This window comes from Oncorhynchus mykiss, chromosome Y (assembly GCF_013265735.2).
Source record: "Oncorhynchus mykiss isolate Arlee chromosome Y, USDA_OmykA_1.1, whole genome shotgun sequence".
Classification (NCBI taxonomy): Eukaryota; Metazoa; Chordata; class Actinopteri; order Salmoniformes; family Salmonidae; genus Oncorhynchus; species Oncorhynchus mykiss.
In genome coordinates, this window is record NC_048593.1 from 1,405,300 (window position 1) to 1,427,905 (window position 22,606).

The window sequence follows — 22,606 nt, forward strand, 5'->3', positions numbered from 1 at the left end:
TTTCACTGTCTGAATGACCAGATCAGTGGCAAAAACTGTGAAAAGATTCCTTTTCTCTGCGTGTCTTTGTTGTCTTCCTTTTCATTGTTTCTTCTGTCTGACTCGATCATCCCTCCTCATCGTGTTGGTGTTGTTTGGCTCACAAGGTAAGCATCTACATGTCTTAATCTCTGTCACTATGTTGTATCCACGGTCACTATCTAGTCATTGCTAATCACTATTTGTCACCATTCAAACAGGTCCATTTGCTCCCTGTCCAACACATCTCCTAATGTGTGACAGAAATATTATTCATCCCTATTTTGAATGTCAATTAATATAGGCATACGGAATCTTCAAAATAAGAGCCTCTCCCTAGTTACAATATTTTATTTACGGCCTTCCATGAAGTCCCATCTTGACTTTTCCTGCATTTGTGGAACAATGCCCCATTCTCCCTCTCTCCCGTCTGTGGTGTAATTGGGCATTTATATTGAATTACTGAGTAATGTTTCTCACCTAACCCATCTTTTATCACTGAGAGAAGCATTTTATGTGAGTCTGTGCAAGTGTGTGTGCACGTTTTATTTGACTTCTCAGTTCGCAGTTCTCCCCTCTCAAAACAGCCCATAAATATTTCAGTGTCATCAACCAAACAATAATAAATTAATAATGTGATGGCTAATTAAACAGCTAAACGCCAACTTTTTAGTGTGCATTTAAATGTGTATTTGCATAAACATGCCTGGTAAACGCCTCCTTAGAGGACAGCGATGCCTTGCAGCGCACACACACTGCAGCTGACTTCTGAAGCTTAATAAAACCTTAATTAGGTACAAACCTCAGCAAAGATGATCGCAGGAAGGATCTCTCTCTCTTTCTACAATGATGAAAGCACTCATTATCGATTAATTGACTCAGATTGCCTGACGTTAAGATATTTGAAGCCTTCCTAAATTGTTAATATCCTAAACCTACTCTAACTGTTTACTAAAACTGTTGGGGGTACTCGAGGAGTGGAGTTGGGAAACACTGTCCTATGTCCCACTGTTAACAACACTAACTCTTCTCTCTCCCCTCCAATGTCACTACTGTACTCTAACCATCCCATAACCATTCTCAAACCATTCTTTAACTCTTCTCTCTCCCCTCCAATGTCACTACTGTACTCTAACCATCCCATAACCATTCTCAAACCATTCTTTAACTCTTCTCTCTCCTCTCAGACTGTGAGTGCTACGGCCACTCTAACCGCTGCAGCTACATAGACTACCTGAACATCGTAACGTGTGTCAGCTGCAAGCACAATACAAGAGGACAGAACTGCCAGCACTGCAGACTGGGCTACTTCAGAAATAACTCAGCTGAACTGGATGATGAGGGTGTCTGCATCGGTCAGTCACTGTGTGTGTGTGTGTGTGTGTGTGTGTGTGTGTGTGTGTGTGTGTGTGTGCGTGCGTGCGTGCGTGCGTGCGTGCGTGCGTGCGTGCGTGCGTGCGTGCGTGCTTGCGTGCGTGCGTGCGTGTGCATTTACTGAAGAATAGTCATGAGGCATTGTGTGTAAACAAACAAAGTGTGTGATGTTGATTCACCAAGGCATCATTGATCAACCATGCAGTTTAGAAAGATCAGCATTTCCATCTCCAACCGATACTGCGTGGAAAAAAGAACAACAAAACAGATAAAGACAGTAGAAAATCACTGACTATTTATTCTTATTTTCAATGACAGCCTAGAAACAGTGGGTTAACTGCCTGTTCAGGGGCAGAATGACAGATTTGTACATTGTCAGCTCGGGGGTTTGAACTTGCAACCTTCCGGTTACTAGTCCAACACTCTAACCACTAGACTACCCTGCCACCCCAGGGTAGCCTGGAGTTGACTGTGGATTCTGGAGTTGACTGTGGTGTTGATGTAGTCCATCTGCAGGTGAGCGGGGGGGGGGGGGGCGCAGGGACCAGGCCTTGGAGTCAGCACAAATGAGGCCCCATTAGCTCACCTGCCAGGCTACTGGCACACTGAGACTGGCACCGAATCAATACAGAGCAGAGAGAAAAGGAGAGAGAGAACGCAGGGAGAGTGTGTGTGTGTGCGTCTCATGCACTCATGCAAGCACACACCAAATTAAATAAATATATTTTCTAACATGTCCTTTCTCTCGTTCTCGTCTCCCCCTCCCTCCTCTCTCACCAGAGTGTAACTGTAACCAGATGGGTTCTGTCCATGACCGGTGTAATGGGACAGGCTTCTGCCAGTGTAAAGATGGCACTACGGGGCCCAAGTGTGACGACTGTTTCCCTGGGTACTACTGGAAACAAGGCTGTTACTGTGAGTATACAGCGGGAGAAGGCCTTGGAGTGGGGGTGGGGGGGGGAGTGGAGAGGAGAGGAGATTAGTTTTTTTTAGGTGCATCTATGTACAGTGGGGCAAAAAGGTATTTAGTCAGCCACCAATTCTGCAAGTTCTCCCACTTAAAAATATGAGAGAGGCCTGTACACTTCAACTATGACAGACAAAATGAGAAGAAAAAAATCCAGAAAATCACATTGTAGGATTTTTTATGAATTTATTTGCAAATTATGGTGGAAAATAAGTATTTGGTCACCTACAAACAAGCAAGATTTCTGGCTCTCACAGACCTGTAACTTCTTCTTTAAGAGGCTCCTCTGTCCTCCACTCGTTACCTGTATTAATGGCACCTGTTTGAACTTGTTATCAGTATAAAAGACACCTGTCCACAACCTCAAACAGTCACACTCCAAACTCCACTATGGCCAAGACCAAAGAGCTGTCAAAGGACACCAGAAACAAAATTGTAGACCTGCACCAGGCTGGGAAGACTGAATCTGCAATAGGTAAGCAGCTTGGTTTGAAGAAATCAACTGTGGGAGCAATTATTAGGAAATGGAAGACATACAAGACCACTGATAATCTCCCTCGATCTGGGGCTCCATGCAAGCTCTCACCCCGTGGGGTCAAAATGATCACAAGCGCGGTGAGCAAAAATCCCAGAACCACACGGGGGGGACCTAGTGAATGACCTGCAGAGAGCTGGGACCAAAGTAACAAAGCCTACCATCAGTAACACACTACGCCGCCAGGGACTCAAATCCTCCAGACATGTCCCCCTGCTTAAGCCAGTACATGTCCAGGCCCATCTGAAGTTTGCTAGAGAGCATTTGGATGATTCAGAAGAAGATTGGGAGAATGTCATATGGTCAGATGAAACCAAAATATAACTTTTTGGTAAAAACTCAACTCGTCGTGTTTGGGGGACAAAGAATACTAAGTTGCATCCAAAGAACACCATACCTACTGTGAAGCATGGGGGTGGAAACATCATGCTTTGGGGCTGTTTTTCTGCAAAGGGACCAGGACGACTGATCCGTGTAAAGGAAAGAATGAATGGGGCCATGTATCGTGAGATTTTGAGTGAAATTCTCCTTCCATCAGCAAGGGCATTGAAGATGAAACGTGGCTGGGTCTTTCAGCATGACAATGATCCCAAACACACGGCCCGGGCAACGAAGGAGTGGCTTTGTAAGAAGCATTTCATGGTCCTGGAGTGGCCTAGCCAGTCTACAGATCTCAACCCCATAGAAAATCTTTGGAGGGAGTTGAAAGTCTGTGTTGCCCAGTAACAGCCCCAAAACATCACTGCTCTAGAGGAGATCTGCATGGAGGAATGGGCCAAAATACCAGCAACAGTGTGTGAAAACCTTGTGAAGACTTACAGAAAACGTTTGACCTCTGTCATTGCCAACAAAGGGTATATAACAAAGTATTGAGATAAACTTTTGTTATTGACCAAATACTTATTTTCCACCAGAATTTGCAAATAAATTCATAAAAAATCCTACAATGTGATTTTCTGGATTTTTTTTCCTCATTTTGTCTGTCATAGTTGAAGTGTACCTATGATGAAAATTACAGGCCTCTCATCTTTTTAAGTGGGAGAACTTGCACAATTGGTGGCTGACTAAATACTTTTTTGCCCCACTGTAAGTGCCCATGCTTGTATGAAATGAGAAATGTTGTAGGGAATAAGTCACAGATATGGTGCCCTTTGTTCAGATGCAGAAACCTCTCTCTGCCACTTGGTCTTTGTGTTAATCTTAGCATCCATATCTCCTTGCTTACCCATGGGACTGGGGCGTGTATCACGTTCGTAGCATCCCCTGTTCCTTTAATTGATGACCCTGTCACACCTTAACACAATTTTTGGGAGCCTCTTTCGCCATATCATATACCATACAGCAGCATTTTCCAAACCTCGGTCCTAAGGACTCCAAGGGGTGCACATTTTGGTTTTTGCCCGAGCACTACATAGCCAATTCAAATAATCAGCACATCGTCAAGAGTTTGGGTGATGCTGCCATACAGTCAGGGCAGGGCCACGTCTCAAACACATATAGCCCCACCTACCTCTTTTTCCCTACAGGCTAGAATCGGAAGGAATCCCTCTTTACTGCAGTTGGTTAGTTAGCCAAATGTGTAAGTAGGACATAGTGGATCCCATATTTAGATTAAAGTGAGAGAGTAAAAGGTTAGGTATTTAGGTCGCTTTAAGAAATATGGCACCAGTGGACCATATTTACTTTCTTCAGCAAGATCCAGAACAGAAAAGCTTAAGCATGCTTTTGTGTCATGCCATACACATCTTCACGTCTCTGTCACACACGTGCATCCACGCACACACACACACACACACACACACACACACATGCATGCACGCACGCACACACACACATGCATGAGGCAAACACACATACACGCTCTCTTGTACACATACTATGGTTTTTAAGTCAACTATCTTGTACAATAAAAACTACCAGAGTGCATTTCACCACCCTGTTTATAGCTTTTTAATGATCGTATGTTATAAGGGCACGAAGCGAGACCCAAATGCAGACACAGGAGGCAGATGGTAGAGCTCCGATATTTATTAAACCAGGTCAGAGTCCAAACAGTACCAGACGATAGGCAGTCTTGAGGTCAGGCGAGGCAGGGGTCAGAAACCAGATCCGAGTCCAAAAACAGTACAAGGGGATAGGCAGGCTGGTAGTCAAAACAGGCAGAGTGGTCAGGCAGGCGGGTTCGGAGTCAGGACAGGCAGGCTGGTAGTCAGAACAGGCAGAGTGGTCAGGCAGGCGGGTTCGGAGTCAGGACAGGCAGGCTGGTAGTCAGAACAGGCAGAGTGGTCAGGCAGGCGGGTTCGGAGTCAGGACAGGCAGGCTGGTAGTCAGAACAGGCAGAGTGGTCAGGCAGGCGGGTTCGGAGTCAGGACAGGCAAGGGTCGAAACCAGGAGGACTAGAGACAAACAGAGACTGGGAAAAATAGGAGCAAGTAAAAACGCTGGTTGACTTGGCAAACAAGACGAAGTGGCACAGAGAGACAGGAAACACAGGGGATACACCGGGGATAATAAGCGACACCTCGAGGGGGTGGAGACAGTCAGAAGGACAGGTGACCAGATCAGGGTGTGACATTATTCATTCAACCTATGATGTATAGGCAAATAAGAGTCTATATAAGAGTCTTCTCAATCAATCAATGGCAGTTTATTGGTCGCGTACACAGATCTGCAGATGTTATTGCAGGTGTAGCAAAATGCTTGTATATCGGGGCTCCAACAGTGCAGTAATATATTTAAATACATATTTGTGTGTACAGCAGTAGTTATATAGGATGAGCCATGACTAGAATACAGTATATACAGTTGAAGTCGGAAGTTTGCATACATCTTAGCCAAATACATTTAAACTCAGTTTTTCACAATTCCTGACATTTAATCCAAGTAAAAATTCCCTGTCCTAGGTCAGTTAGGATCGCCATTTTATTTTAAGAATGTGAAATGTCAGAATAATAGTAGAGAATGATTTATTTCAGCTTTTATTTAATTCATCACATTCCCAGTGGGTCAGAAGTTTACATACACTCAATTAGTATTTGGTAGCATTGCCTTTAAATTGTTTAACTTGGGTCAAACATTTCGGGTAGACTTCCACAAGCGTCCCACAATAATTTGGATGAATTTTGGCCCATTCCTCCTGACAGAGCATCTTCACAAGGTCCTTTGCTGTTGTTCTGGGATTGATTTGCACTTTTCTCAGTACGTTCATCTCTAGGAGACAGAATGCATCCCCTTCCTGAGCAGTATGACAGCTATGTGGTCCCATGGTGTTTAAACTTGCGTACTATTGTTTGTACAGATGAACGTGGTACCTTCAGGCATTGGAAAATTGCTCCCAAGGATGTACCAGACTTGTGGAGGTCTACAAAAAAAATTCTGAGGTCTTGGCTGATTTCTTTTGATTTTCCCATGATGTCAAGCAAAGAGGCACTGAGTTTGAAGGTTGGCCTTGAAATACATCCACAGGTACACCTCCAATTGACTCAAATTATGTCAATTAGACTATCAGAAGCTTCTAAAGCCATGACATTTTATGGAATTTTCCAAGCTGTTTAAAGGCACAGTCAACTTAGTCTATGTGAACTTCTGACCCACTGGATTTGTGATACAGTGAAATACACCGCTCAAAAAAATGTATAACACAATGTAACTCCAAGTCAACCACACTTCTGTGAAATCAAACTGTCCACTTAGGAAGCAACACTGATTGACAATAAATGTCACATGCTGTTGTGCAAATGGAATAGACAACAGGTGGAAATTATAGGCAATTAGCAAGACACCCCCAATAAAGGAGTGGTTCTGCAGGTGGTGACCACAGACCACTTCTCAGTTCCTATGCTTCCTGGCTGATGTTTTGGTCACTTTTGAATGCTGGCGGTGCTTTCACTCTAGTGGTAGCATGAGACGGAGTCTACAACCCACACAACCCGCTCAGGTGGTGCAGCTCATCCAGGATGGCACATCAATGCGAGCTGTGGCAAGAAGGTTTGCTGTGTTTGTCAGCGTAGTGTCCAGAGCATGGAGGCGCTATCAGGAGACAGGCCAGTACATCAGGAGATGTGGAGGAGGCCATAGGAGGGCAACAACCCAGCAACAGGACCGCTACCTCCGCCTTAGTGCAAGGAGGAGCAGGAGGAGCACTGCCAGAGCCCTGCAAAATGACCTCCAGCAGGCCACAAATGCGCATGTGTCTGCTCAAACGGTCAGAAACAGACTCCATGAGGGTGGTAAGAGGGCCCGACGTCCACAGGTGGGGGTTGTGCTTACAGCCCAACACCGTGCAGGACGTTTGGCATTTGCCAGAGAACACCAAGATCGGCAAATTCGCCACTGGCGCCCTGTGCTCTTCACAGATGAAAGCAGGTTCACACTGAGCACATGAGACTGACGTGACAGAGTCTGGAGACGCCGTGGAGAACGTTCTGCTGCCTGCAACATCCTCCAGCACAGAGGTAGCCTGACTGCCATTAGGTACCGAGATGAGATCCTCAGACCCCTTGTGAGACCATATGCTGGTGCGGTTGGCCCTGGGCTCCTCCTAATGCAAGACTATGCTAGACCTCATGTGGCTGGAGTGTGTCAGCAGTTCCTGCAAGAGGAAGGCATTGATGCTATGGACTGGCCCGCTCGTTCCCCAGACCTGAATCCAATTGAGCACATCTGGGGCATCATGTCTCGCTCCATCCACCAACGCCACGTTGCACCACAGACTGGATGCTTTAGTCCAGGTCTGGGAGGAGATCCCTGAGGAGACCATCCGCCACCTCATCAGGAGCATGCCCAGGCGTTGTAGGGAGGTCATACAAGCACGTGGAGGCCACACACACTACTGAGCCTCATTTTGACTTGTTTTAAGGACATTACATCAAAGTTGGATCAGCCTGTAGTGTGGTTTTCCACTTTAGTTTTGAGTGTGACTCCAAATCCAGACCTCCATGGGTTGATAAATTTGATTTCCATTGATAATTTTTGTGTGATTTTGTTGTCAGCACATTCAACTCTGTAAAGAAAAAAGTATTTAATAAGAATATTTAATTAATTCAGATCTAGGATGTGTTATTTTAGTGTATTTTAGTGTATAGTTTGAGCAGTGTATAAGTGAAATAATCTGTCTGTAAACAATTGTTGGATAAATTACTTGTGTCATGCACAATGTAACCGACTTGCCAAAACTATAGTTTGTTAAAACCTCTCTGGGAGAGGCCAGGGAAAATGCAGAGCCCCAAATTCAAATAAATTACTATAAAAATCAAACTTTCATTAAATCACACATGCAAGATAGCAAGTTAAAGCTACACTTGTTGTGAATCCAGCCAACATGTCAGATTTCAAAAAGGCTTTTCGGCGAAAGCAAACGATGCCATTATCTGAGGATAGCACCATAGTAAACAAAGAGAGAAACCATATTTCAACCCTGCAGGCGCGACACAAAACGCAGAAATAAAAATATAGTTAATGTCTTACCTTTGACGAGCTTCTTTTGTTGGCACTTAAAATATGTCCCATAAACATCACAAATGGTCCTTTTGTTTGAATAATTCCGTCGATATATATCCAAAATGTCCATTTATTTGGCGCGTTTGATCCAGAAAAACACAGATTCCAACTTGCTCAACGTGACTACAAAATATCTCAAAGTTACCTGTAAACTTTGCCAAAACATTTCAAACTACTTTGTAATACAACTTTAGATATTTGTTTACGTAAATAATCGATACAATTGAAGACGGGATGATCTGTGTTCAGTACAGGAAGAAAAACTGAAGCATGCTTTCTGGTCACGCGCCTCTATCTAACAGTACACTTCAAGTGACCCTCGTTCAAAGATGGCCGTACTTCTTCATTACACAAAGGAATAACCTCAACCAATTTCTAAAGACTATTGACATCCAGTGGAAGCAATAAGGAACTGCAAGAAGGTCCCTTAGAAATCTGGATTCCCAATGAAAACACATTGAAAAAAGAGTGACCTCAAAAAAAAATCGGAATGGTTTGTCCTCGAGGTTTCGCCTGTTAAATAAGTTCTGTTATACTCACAGACATTATTCAAACAGATTTAGAAACTTCAGAGTGTTTTATATCCAAATCTACTAATACTATGCATATATTATCTTCTGGGGATGAGTAGCAGGCAGTTGAATTTGGGCATGCATTTTCATCCGGACGTGAAAATACTTCCCCCTGTCAACAAGAAGTTAATAAGAAATTTGTGGAGTGGTTAAAAATGAGCTTCAATGACTCCAACCTAAGTGTATGTAAACGTCCGACTTCAATTGTACATAGAAATTGGGTAAAACAGTACGTAAACATTATTAGTGACCAGTGTTCAATGACTATGTACATTGTGTAGTATAGTGGATTAATATTTATCCTATAGCTAAGCATATATTAGATATACACACCTCACATGTGACCCATGATAAGATGAAAATAATGTCATTTGTATGTTAACAAGTTCTATTAAACTGAATATACAATAGCACCGTGTCCATTTTGAGATGCGGTAGCCAGTATACACTTTCTAAGTTAACTCAAGAAATCTGACATTAATTTGGAAGTTTTTGCCAAGTCGCACAATTTGACATCTAACTAGGATATTTGGAGCAGTATTTCTTAAGTGAAAACAATTGCATGAAACAGTTAGTCTCTAGTTGAATGTGCGACCTGGTGAGACAATACGATAACCTCTACAACCCTTCAATTTTGTATTTATTTGATTAGGATCCCTATTACCCAACCCCAATGGTGACAGCTAGTCTTACTGGGGTCTGACACATAAATAAAAAGACAGTGCTGTGTGTAAGTTGACTATGCAAACAATTAGGAATTTCTAAAAAAATGTATGTGTCTTATAAAAACAAGAACTGATGCACTTAGTCTTTCCTCAACTCTTAGCCAAGAGAGACTGGCATGCATAGTATTGATATTATCCCTTTGATTACAATAAAGAGCTAAATGTACAGCTCTGTTCTGGGCCAGCTGCAGCTTAACTAGGTCCTTCTTTGCATCACTTGACCATATGACTGGACAGTAATCAACATAAATTAGAGCCTGCAGGAGTTGCTTTGTGGAGTGTTGTGTCAGAAAAAGTAGAACATCTCTTTATCACAGACATACCTCTCCCCCTCTTTACAACCATTGAATCTATTTGTTTTTTGACCATGACAGTTTACAATATAAGGTAACACTAAGTAATTTAGTTTTCTCAACTTTTTCAACAGCCACACCATTCAGTACCAGATTCAGCTGAGGTCTAGCACTTAAGGAATGATTTGTACCAATTACAATGCTCTTAGTTTTAGAGATGTTTAGGACCTGTTTATTTCCGGCCAACCATTCCAAAACCGACTGCAACTCGTTGTCAATGGTTTCAGTGGCTTCATTAGCTGTGGTTGCTGATGCGTGTAGGGTTGAATCATCAGCATACATAGACACACAGTCTTTGTTTAATGCCAGTGGCAGATCATTGGTAAAAATATAAAAGAGTAGAGGGCCTAGAGAGCTGCCCTGCGATACACCACACATTACATGTTGACATTAGATAAGCTTCCATTAAAGAAAACATTCTTAAGTAGATAGCTCTGAATCCACGATTCGGGGAGGTTGAAAAGCCATAACTAGGACTGTGGCGGTCATGAAAGCCATTTATTGTCATGCAAAAGACTGCCGGTCTTACGATAATTGACCGACAATCCAGGCCTCCATGCATACAAGCTGCATACAAGCCGCTGATGCGTGCCTTTGGAACATCTACATTTAAAAAAGCGTAATAAATCAATGTAATATACACTATCACAATAAATCCATTATTTATTTTAGTCAGGTGTGGTAAACCGTGGGGTGTTGGGTTGAGTGTACAGAGATTGACACAGAGACCGGGAGGCTTTAGTCCGCAAAAACAACTTTACTAAGACAGAAAATAAACAAAGAAAATCACTTAGGTTTGGCTCGGTCCTTCTCTACTGTGGCTTGGTGTCATTCTCTCTCACGGTGTGCCACCATGCTCATTTTATTTGGGCTCCACGGCTGGTTGGCACTTTCCTCTAATTACCTCCACTTAGAGCTGTCCGTGTCAGGTGCCCAGCTCCCGTATTCCCAGCAGAGGGAGCCAACGTCGCCTCACTTACCTCCCCTCTATTACCATCTCCCGGGGTAGACCTCCTGGGATCCAGATCTAAAGAAACATTATGATGTGAAGAAAAATGCATTTAGCTGAATGGCTTTGTTGAGCGTAAAAGTAAAATCATTTGAAACAGGCCCTATACACCAGATTTAGAGTCATTTGGCCATTTTAGTTGTGAATGATACAAACCTTAGAATGTCTTAGAAATCCAAATATATATGGGCTAAATTATGCGATAGGCTATTAATGATTTGAAAAAGTTGCAAAAAAGCTTGCGCTCTGTTCCTCGCCTCAGGCTGCACAGCTGTAATCTCATCATATTTTCACCCATCCAACTAATCAGACTATTCTCAGTTTTACTAATATGTCAAATTTGTTTTGATTTAGAATAACAAACTCGAGGCCACAAGCTTTCCCGCCGGTCTATTTTTCCAATTATGCCTGGTAGGCTACTTCGGTGTTATAGCGGAGCTGTGCTTAATATGAGCAGATGAGAAATAAACACTTATTTGACTCCATGCATCAACCACTGTTTGAGGAGCATGCTCTCGCTGCACAACAGGTGATATACCTCCCTAACTCCATATGCCATGAGCTCTCCAACCCTGTTCCTGGAGCTACCCAGTGGTTCATTTTGAAAACCAAGTGAAATCTGGTCGGGAACATCGATAGTAACTGTTGACAGCCCCTCTGCATGCTCGAGAAAGGAATAAAGGAGAGAGAGGAGATGGTTAGCATGTTAGTGAGATATTTTGAATAGCTAAAGGATATTATTTATTTAACTAGGCAAATCAGTTAAGATCAAATTTGTATTTTCAATGATGGCCTGGGAACAGTGGGTTAACTGCCTGTTCAGGGGCAGAACGACAGATTTGTACCTTGTCAGCTCAGGGATTTGAACATGAAACCTTTTGGTTAATAGTCCAACACTCTAACCACTAGGCTACCCTGCCGCCCCGATATGTGTCACCCAATGAATTATCCCTAAACTATTCAAAATCAAATACAAATTCACAATAATTGTAGGCTAACTGTAAGCCACCCTGCCCAATCAATGAACTAACAGCATTGTCTAGGGCTATACATTCTCTCCCAGACTCATGGATAGACATTTCAGAGAGTGGCATAATAATACAGTACACACTCAAATACTATTAGGTCTACTCTAATTATTTAAGTTGAGTAGATGCTAGACCAATTATTCACAAAAGACATCTTAAATCAGTTCTGTTTTAATGTTTTACTGGCTTGCGTAATATGTGGTTGGCTATGTATTGTATAAGGAACAATCAGGGCCTCCCGAGTGGCGCAGTGGTCTAATCACAGTGCTGGCTGTGCCACTAGAGATGCTGTGTTCGAGTCCAGGCTCTGTTGCAGATGCACAATTGGCCCAGCCTCGTCCGGGTTAGGGGAGGGTTTGGCCAGCAGGGATGTCCCTGTCCCATTGCAGACTAGCGACTCCTGTGGCAGGCCGGGCGCAGGGCACACTGACATGGTCGCCAGGTGCATGGTGTTTTCTCCGCCACATCCGGGTTAAGTGGGCATTGTGTCAAGAAGCAGTGTGGCTTGGTCGGGTTGTGTTTCGGAGGACACATGGCTCTTGACCTTCGCCTCTCCCAAGTCCGTACGGGAGTTGATGAGACAAGACTGGGATCAATAAGGAACTATCATAATTTTTACTGTTTTTTTCAGTCTTGGGCTCATAAGCCTATGCATATACATAAGCTCTAATATTGCGTATGGGTGTTTTTAATGAATCAACTTAGAAAGCACTGCCCATTCCGTTGTGTTAGGCTTTACAACAACATCCACAACAACCATGTTTTACACTCAGTTTCAACCTGCTGTTGAACTTCTTTCTTCAAATTGATCATCATATTGTGAGTTTTAAAAGCAGGATACTGTTTTGGTAAGTGTTTCGTGTAATTATCGATTTCATTTGCATTGATGTTAGAGTGGTTAGAGGGACAATAGAGCCCTGAGTACCAGGCCATTAGAACCTGATGGTCATTAGCAAGTTGAGTACTACCAAATTATGTCCAGAGTGCATAAAGGGAGATTACTGTGGACTTTTACTGCGGTCATGACTCATGACTGCCGGTGTGGTGGTAACCACAACAGCCCTAGCCATAACATACACGTTTCTCAACAACAAGTTGTGGTCAATAATATCAAAGGCTGCACTGAAATCTACCAGTACAGCTCCCATAATCATACTAATATTAATATCTTTCAACCAATCATCAGTCATTTGTGTCAGTGCAGCACGGGGATGCCGTCTGGGCCGGCAGCCTTGCGAGGGCCCTTCTCTATACTATAAGAATGATAAAAGTATGTTGTTCATTTGTTAACAGAGAAAAAGCATTGTATTTGGTCAAACACCATGTTTTACAAACGTTTCATAGAACTGGCAGCAAGCTGAGCGTCAGTATAGAGACAAAGTAGAGTCGCAATTCAACGGCTCAGACACGAGAGGTATGTGGCAGGGTCTACAGTCAATCATGGACGATGTCTTGCTCCCCGACAAACTAAAACAACTTCTTTGCTCGCTTTGAGGACAACACAGTGCCACTGACACAGCCCGCTACCAAAACCTGCGGGCTCTCCTTCACTGCAGCCAACGTGAGTAAAACATTTAAACGTGTTAACCCTCGCAAGGCTGCCGGCCCAGACGGCATCCCCAGCCGCATCCTGAGAGCATGCGCAGACCAGCTGGCTGGTGTGTTTACGGACATATTCAATCAATCCTTATCCCAGTCTGCTGTTCCCACATACTTCAAGAGGTCCACCATTGTTCCTGTTCCCAAGAAAGCGAAGGTAACTAAGATAAATGACTATTGCCCCGTAGCACTCACTTCCGTCATCATGAAGTACTTTGAGAGACTTATAACTGCGTGGCCATGCACGCCTCCAACTCAATCATCATGTTTGCAGACGACACTACAGTGGTAGGCTTGATTACCAACAACGACGAGACGGCCTACAGGGAGGAGGTGAGGGCCCTCGGAGTGTGGTGTCAGGAAAATAAACTCACACTCAATGTCAACAAAAGAAAGGAGATGATCGTGGACTTCAGGAAACAGCAAAGGGAGCAGCCCCCTATCCACATCGACGGGACAATAGTGGAGAAGGTGAAAAGTTTTAAGTTCCTCGGCGTACACATCACGGACAAACTGAAATGGTCCACCCACACAGACAGCTTGGTGAAGAAGGCGCAACAGCGCCTCTTCAACCTCAGGAGGCTGAAGAAATACGGCTTGTCACCAAAAACACTCACAAACTTTTACAGATGCACAATCGAGAGCATCCTGTCGTGCTGTATCGCCGCCTGGTACGGCAACTGCTCCGCCCACAACCGTAAGGCTCTCCAGAGGGTAGTCAGGTCTGCACAACGCATCACCGGGGGCAAACTACCTGCCCCCCAGGACACCTACACCACCTGATGTCACAGGAAGGCCAAAAAGATCATCAAGGACAACAATCACTCGAGCCACTGCCTGCTCACTCTGCTATCATCCAGAAGGCGAGGTCAGTACAGGTACATCAAAGCTGGGACCGAGAGACTGAAAAACAGCTTCTATCTCAAGGCCATCAGACTGTTAAACAGCCACCACTAACACTGAGTGGCTGCTGCCAACATACTGACTCAACTCCAGCCACTTTAACAATGAAAAATTGATGTAATAAATGTATCACTAGCCACTTTAAACAATGCCACTTTGTATAATGTTTACATACCCTACATTACTCATCTCATATGTACAGTGCCTTGCGAAAGTATTCGGCCCCCTTGAACTTTGCGACCTTTTGCCACATTTCAGGCTTCAAACATAAAGATATAAAACTGTATTTTTTTGTGAAGAATCAACAACAAGTGGGACACAATCATGAAGTGGAACGACATTTATTGGATATTTCAAACTTTTTTAATAAATCAAAAACTGAAAAATTGGGCGTGCAATTAATTAATTAATTAATCACATCAGACCAACAAATATTTTTTTATATAATCCACATAAGAGTCACATCAAAATATTTTCTAAGGTCTCTTATACACTATTTTAGGCCCAGCTTTTGGAACTTTGTCTTTCCTGGATATAGCCACTATATTGCGATCACTACGTCCAATGTCTATCAATACAGTTTCAGAACAAAGATTACAGACATTGGTTACAGTGCAAAGCTTCCTCTTGAGCCGACAGCTTGATGAAAACCAGAAAATATTCAGGTCCCTCTCTGTTTACATCACATACACTGTCAAGGATATCACACACATTATTTAGATACTGTTAACACTTGATGGCCTACAGCAACACCCCAAAATAACAGGCTTTAGAGTGAAAGGGTTTGGTTTTGATGAATAAAGTTGTAGGTGTGAGGAGGCCTTGGCCAGTCACTGGCCAATCAAGCAGTTCCATGGCTTAATACTGCATGTGTTTGTCTCAAATTCTGTAGATTATTGACGGTCTTTGAGTTGTCATCAACTCCCATTTGGCTGGGGGCACGAATTATATCGTCCGATCCTAGTCTATTGTGGATTGATACTGCAGTTTATTAAATAGCAATGGCTACATTAACGTGTGACAGTAAAAGTAAAAACAAACATCCAGTGTTTGCTCATTATGTGTTGACAGTCAACATTATGTTGTAATTGGTTTCAACGAGTATACGAAAGTATTCGGCCCCCTTGAACTTTGTGACCTTTTGCCACATTTCAGGCTTCAAACATAGTCAGGTGAACCTGCAACCACCGCACTTCAATAAAACTTGAAATTATATTTTCTGTAAGCATTACAGGGATATGGCAATCTACACCCAATACCCCATAATGACAAAGTGAAAACGGGTTTTTAGAAATGTTTGCAAATGTATTAAAAATAAAAAACAGAAATACCGTACTTACATAAGTATTCAGACCCTTTGCTATGAGACTCGAAATTGAGCTCAGGTGCACCCTGTTTCCATTGATCATCCTTGAGATGTTTCTATAACTCGATTGGAGTCCACCTGTGGTAAATTCATTTGATTGGACATGATTTGGAAAGGCACATACCTGTCTATATAAGGTCCCATAGATGACAGTGCATGTCAGAGTAAAAACTAAGCCATGAGGTCGAAGGAATTGTCCTTAGAGCTCCGAGACAGAACTGTGTGTAGGCACAGATCTAGGGAAGGCTACCAAAAAATTGTCTGCAGCATTGAAGGTCCCCAAGAACACAGCGGCCTCCATCATTCTTAAATGGAAGAAGTTTGGAACCACTAAGACTCTTCCTAGAGGTGGCCAGCCAGCCAAACTGAGCAATCGGGGGAAAAGGGCCTTGGTCAAGGAGGACCATTAACCCAATGGTCACTCTGACAGAGCTACAGATTTCCTCTGTGGAGATGGCAGAACGTTCCAGAAGGACAACCATATCTGGAGCACTCCACCAATCAGGCATTTATGGTAGAGTGGCCAGACGGAAGCCACTCCTCAGTAAAAGGCACATAACAGCCTGCTTGGAGTTTGTCAAAAGGCACCTAAAGGACTCTCAGACCATGAGAAACAAGATTCTCTGGTCTGATAAAACCAAGATCTTTGGCCTGAATGCCAAGCGTCACGTCGGGAGGAACCCTGGCACCATCCCTAATCCCTACGGTGAAGTATGTTGGTGGCAATATCATGCTGTTGGGATGTTTTTCAGTGGCAGGGACTGGGAGACTAGTCAGGATCGAGGGAAAGATGAATGGAGCAAAGTACAGAGAGATCCTTGATGAAAACCTGCTCCAGAACGCTCAGGATCTCAGACTGGGGCGAAGGTTCACCTGCCAACAGGACCACTACCTTAAGCACACAGCCAAGACAACACAGGGGTGGCTTTGGGACATGTCTCTGAATGTCCTTGAGTGGCCCAGCCAGAGCCCAGACTTAAACCTGATTGAACATCTCTGGAGAGACCTGAAAATAGCTGTGCAGCAACGCTCCCCATCCAACCAGACAGAGCTTAACAGGATCTGCAGAGAAGAATGGGAGAAACTCCCCAAATACAGGTGTGTCAAGCTTGTAGCATCATATCCAAGAAGACTCGAGGCTGTAATCACTGCCAAAGGTGCTTCAACAAAGTACCAAGTAAAGATTCGGAATACTTGTGTAAATGTCATATTTATGTTTTGTATTTACTAAATTAACTAAAATATCAACAAAAAAAAACAATTTTTGCTTTGTCAATATGGGTTATTGTGTGTAGATTGATGAGGGGGAAAAATGTATCCATTTTAGAATAAGGCTGTAATGTAACGTGGTCGACAGGATCCCCGGACAGATAGCAGCGGATCCAACCGCATCACGTGATCCAAACTCAAAAGGGTAGTAAAAACAAACTTTTTCAATTGAACACTTTTTTCAGAGACTTTCAAAACTTTCCAAAACAACAAACCAAGCTCTCCCTCATTCATCATTCAACAGGAAGTTGTATTCGGCCAAGCACACAAAAGACAACAGCTGGAGGGATAGATAATGAAATGATAATGAAATTTGAACACTGATACTGAAATAGGGAGAAATAGTCGGGACCGGTATGTTTGCAGTCTGAAAAAGGTGAAGGAGATGAGGAGTGGGGCTGCTGACGGTTTTTTGTCCGACAACTGGATTGGCTTTGTGTTTACGTGAAACATCGTCAGACAGACACCAATATGCAGATACGGTATTATTATTATCATGCAGCCGACTCCTTTTGTACAGTGTGTTTGTGAACTTATGTTTAGCAGACCTAGTTAGAACATGTGTATTCAGCTCTTTTCTGGGAGAAATTGTGAGTGGAAAATATTCAGTGCCTGTGTTGTTATCATAATGATTAGCAGGGCTAGTTCAAACATTTGACACACAGGCACTATGGTGTGTGCTAATTAGATTGAGATGTTTATGAAATCAGCTATTTTGAGTAAGCATTTTCACTCAAAAGGAGCCCATGGAGATGTTTTAAGATTTAATTGCAATATATTCTAATGTATTTGCCATCTGCTTGTAGTTGTTGGAGGGGGGTGGTGTTTTGGACAGTTTATCACCCCCTGGCCATTTTCCCCAACGCCCAGGTCCCTCTCACCAACACCCATCCCACCGTCCAGGCTCACCCTTGCTCTCTGCCCTGCATTTTTCATTGTTACTGTGCCATCAGAGACTCTGGGTTCGCGCCCAGGCTCTGTCGTAACCGGCCGCGACTGGGAGGTCCGTGGGGCGACGCACATTTGGCCTAGGGTTGTCCGGGTTAGGGAGGGCTTGGCCGGTAGGGATGTCCTTGTCTCATCGCGCACCAGCGACTCCTGTGGCAGGCTGGGTGCAGTGCGCGCTAACCAAGGTTGCCAGGTGCACAGTGTTTCCTCTGACACGGCTGGCTTCCGGGTTGGACGCGCGCTGTGTTAAGAAGCAGTGCGGCTTGGTTGGGTTGTGTATCGGAGGACGCATGACTTTCAACCTTCCTCTCTCCCGAGCCCGTACGGGAGTTGTAGCGATGAGACAAGATAGTAGCTACTAAAAACAATTGGATACCATGAAATTGGGGAGAAAAGAAACTGCAGCAGGGTCCAGCAAAGGGTGGTGTCTATTCCTTCTGATCAATGCCTCCCATTTGTCGGGACATGACAATGTACTTCACAGGACCATCAGTACTGTGTCCACTCTCGAGTGAGACCTCCGTCTCACCCCAAAAACTGGCGTGTGTACTTTTTTCTTATTCACTGGGGTGGAGGGGTATGTTTTTCTATATTTACTCATGCACATGTTAATGTGTTGGGTAAATTACTTGTGTTTTCTTAGTTTTTTTGTCTTATTTCCCCTTTCATCACATTTCACCTGTGTATTACTCTTATGATTGCAAATATTTATCTAAAAGGTCTGCAAATGTTTTTGTCTTGTTATTTTTACGTTTTGTATGGTTATTTTTTACAAACCAGGCAACTCAAAGCAACTTTCAAAAACAATGTTTTTGTTCGTTTCTAGCTTGTTAGCTAGCTAGCTAATGTTAAGTTAGCTGGCTAGCCAGTTCAAATAATTACCTCATATAGCTGACAACTTCTTCACTTTAATTTGTCTTCATTATTACAGAAAAAACTCACAAGATCATTATTTACAAGTTAATGGTGAGCCAATTACAGAGAATAGCTTTCTGAGAATTTTAGAATGTGGATACGTTGGCCTAACTTTATATCCTAATTTGACTTGGTTGCAGGTCATGTTCTTCACATTACCGTCTCTGGTAAACACACACTATATCAAATCAACGTTTATTTGTATGCACAGGATACAGAAGGTGTAGTGTAGTGAAATGATTACTTGCATAGTGGAGTCTTTTGCTTAGACATGCAGCTAACTAGCTAGCTAAACAATGAACCATAATCGCAACTCATAACGTTACTACCCTGCATGAATCTGCAGGTAGCTAAACAACCAGGTTCAATTTACGAATAATATTACCACACCGATCATACACATAGCCAGCCAGCCAGCTAACATTAGCTAGCTAACAGTACGCAACAATATCTTGAAATGAAAATGACTTTTTTAGACACATATGATATATGAAAATGTAGCTAGCTAGACTATCTTACCTGTATACATGTATGGACGCTTCTCCCTCTCTGTCACGGATGCCATTGTTGCCCTTAGTTTGTAGATGTAATCCAGAGACAGGTGTTTTATACAACAGCCCTACTTTCTATGAAATAGCAACATTAGCACAGATAGCTTGGAATCTAGACCATAGGCAATGGCATTGCCAAACAACGCTACTGCCACCTTCTGGTTTGGAGTATTTTAACTATAGAAATATACTGTAGAAATATTTTTTTATTTAAATCAATGAATGTCAAGTTCCGTTACAGTGTGTTCTCTTTTTGACACCCTCTGCATATTTGCAAACGCTAGAATTTTCTCCATCTCCTTAGCTATCATACTCAAATTCCACCGGGCATTCCACTGATTTCAAAACTCGGTCCTCCAGAAAGTGGAGAGCAACATTTATGCAGTTTTACTACATTATATATATCAAAAAAGCAGCAGTAGAAAGGATTTACCTACACATATTGACCAGCGTATGTTATAGACAAAAGTGTGTTACATGGCAGACCAATCCGAACTCATCCCTCTGCATTTCCAGGCCATCATGGCTAGCGGGAAGGTTCTTGTCTTTTCCCGTGGCTAAACCAACTAGGCTTGTAATTTCACAATTGTATTCATATTTACAGATGGCAAACAAGTTTGTTATTAAGGCACATGAAAGTTCACATGTTCCAGAAGGCATTTCTGCCAAAAAGCACATTTTGATTTTAAAAAGTTTACGTTCAAATGCACAACATACGCTTAGTTTCCTGAAATTAGTCACATATGGGCTCGGTGTTTGGATCCTCGGCAAGCACTCTGGCATTGGTAGCAAAAGCTGGCCTGCCATGACTTGGGAGCTAAACTTGGTTTATGAGAAGATTCCCGCATCTCCCTCCCGACCATATGCTCGTATGTCGATCATCGTGAAGCGGGACTTTACGTCGTAGACTGCCATCAGGACCATACAGAAAAGTCATTGTAGTAGTAGTACTCGTTGCTAGAGTTTGCTAGAGCTCAGATCCTAATATGTTTTCAGTCGACTGCTCCTGCACAAAACAAATAATTGCAACAATCCCCAAACTCTCTTGTGATTTCTGCCCATTTTGCCACAGAGGGATAAGCAACAAAATCCTTCATCAGGACATGCAAGATAGTCTGGCACACTTCTGTGACGATGCCACAAACTGTCAAGATTCCTAGCTTAACTGGCAGCGATACTTTGTGTGCTGCCATTCGTCAAAAACATCAATGCTTCGCATGGGTCCCCTCTTGTAGTGGTCAGTGGATGAACTTGCCATTTTCTCAGTCGTTTATTTTTTCTTCTGTAAGAGCTGTTCAAGATCTAGCAATTGCAATTCATATAGAGACAAGTTTGCTTCTGTGGCTAAAAAGTAGCATCGTAACGCATAGAACACAAGACTAGCCAGACATGTAGCTAGTTAGCTAGTATTTGTAAACAAAAAGGCATATAACACCAGACCCGGAAGTTCAAATGGCGTCCCTAGCTTCAGTCAAAGAGTGCCTTGGAACCTCTTGCTTGGTAACCTACTCTGGCACCCCAAGACCACTAGTGGATATACACTACACAAGGCAGAATTCCTCTCTGGGTGGAACTCAACAACAAAATTTGGACAAAAGTGCGCGATGCCCCAAAAATACTGCCTCCGCCCTTGCACATCCACGCACATTGATCGGCTGAGTGGAGCTTGTAGCCTCCTTTAAAGTGACTAAGGTTCCGGGCAGGGTACTGGGTGTAGGCCGGTTAGTGATGACTGATAAACGGCTTCTATTACAGACCATCAGACTGTTAAATCGGTCTCTCTGTCCCAGCTTTGATGCACCTGTACTGTCTCTGCCTTTAAGATGGTAGCGGGGTGAACAGGCTGTGGCTCGGGTGGCTGAGGTCCTTGATGATCTTCTTGGCCTTCCTGTGACATCGGGTGTAGATGTCCTGAAGTGCTGGCAGTGTGCCCCCAGTGATGCGTTGCTGTACCAGGTGGTGATACAACCCGACATAATTATTTTGATGGTGGTGCATCTGTAGAAGTTTGTGAGGGTCTAAGTGGCCAAGCCAAATTTCTTCAGCCTCCTGTGGTTGAAGAGGCGCTGTTGCGCTTTCTTCACTACTTTGTCGGTGTGGAAGGACCATTTCAAGTCCTCAGTGATGTGCATGCCGAGGAACTTTAAGCTTTTGACCCTCTCCACTGCGGTCCCTTCGGTGGGGGCGTGTTCTCTCTGCTGTCTCCTGTAGTCCACGATCAGCTCCTTTGATTTGTTGACGTTGAGGGAAATGTTATTTTTCTGGCACCACTCCGCCAGGGCTCTCCCTCCCTGTAGACTGTCTCGTCGTTGTTGGTAATCAGACCTACCACTGTTATGTGGTCAGAAAACCTGATGATTGAGTTGGAGATGTGCATAGCCACGCAGTCATGGGTGAACAGGGAGTACAGGATGGGTCTGAGCACACTCCCTTGTGGGGCCCCCGTGTTGAGGATCAGCGTGGTGGAAGTGTTGTTGCCTACCTGGGTCGGTCCATCAGGAAGTTTAGGACTCAGTTGCACAGGGCAGGGTTCAGACCTAGGGCCCTGGGCTTAGTGATGAGCTTGGAGAGCACTATGATGTTGAAGACTGAGCGTTGTCTATGGATCTAGTCACTTTAATAATGCCATTTTAATACTGTTAACATATCTTGCATTACTCATCTCATATGTACATATCGTATTTTATACCATCTATTGCATCTTAGCCTATGCCGCTCTGACATTGCTCATCCATATATTTATATTTATATATTCTTATTCCATTCCTTACTTAGATGTGTGTGTATTAGGTAGTTGTTGTGGAATTGTTAGATTACATGTTAGATATTGCTGCACTGTCGGAACTAGAAGCACAAGCATTTCGCTACACTCTCAATAACATCTGCTAACCATATGTATGTGACCAATTTGATTTGATTTGATTTGTTGGGGCGGTATACAAATTGTAGTGTGTCTAGGTTGTCGAATAAGGTGA

At 43.4% G+C, this 22,606-nt stretch overlaps 1 protein-coding gene across 1 annotated transcript in view; it reads left to right on the plus strand.

Moving 5' to 3' along the window:
• Positions 1-22,606, plus strand: part of LOC110509506 (netrin-G2) — a 158,246-nt gene that overhangs the window by 133,804 nt on the left and 1,836 nt on the right. The window contains exons 16-17 of the mRNA XM_036967213.1: positions 1,206-1,373; positions 2,173-2,307. Of these exons, the coding sequence (XP_036823108.1) occupies positions 1,206-1,373; positions 2,173-2,307 (303 nt within the window). The remainder of the gene's footprint in view (positions 1-1,205; positions 1,374-2,172; positions 2,308-22,606) is intronic.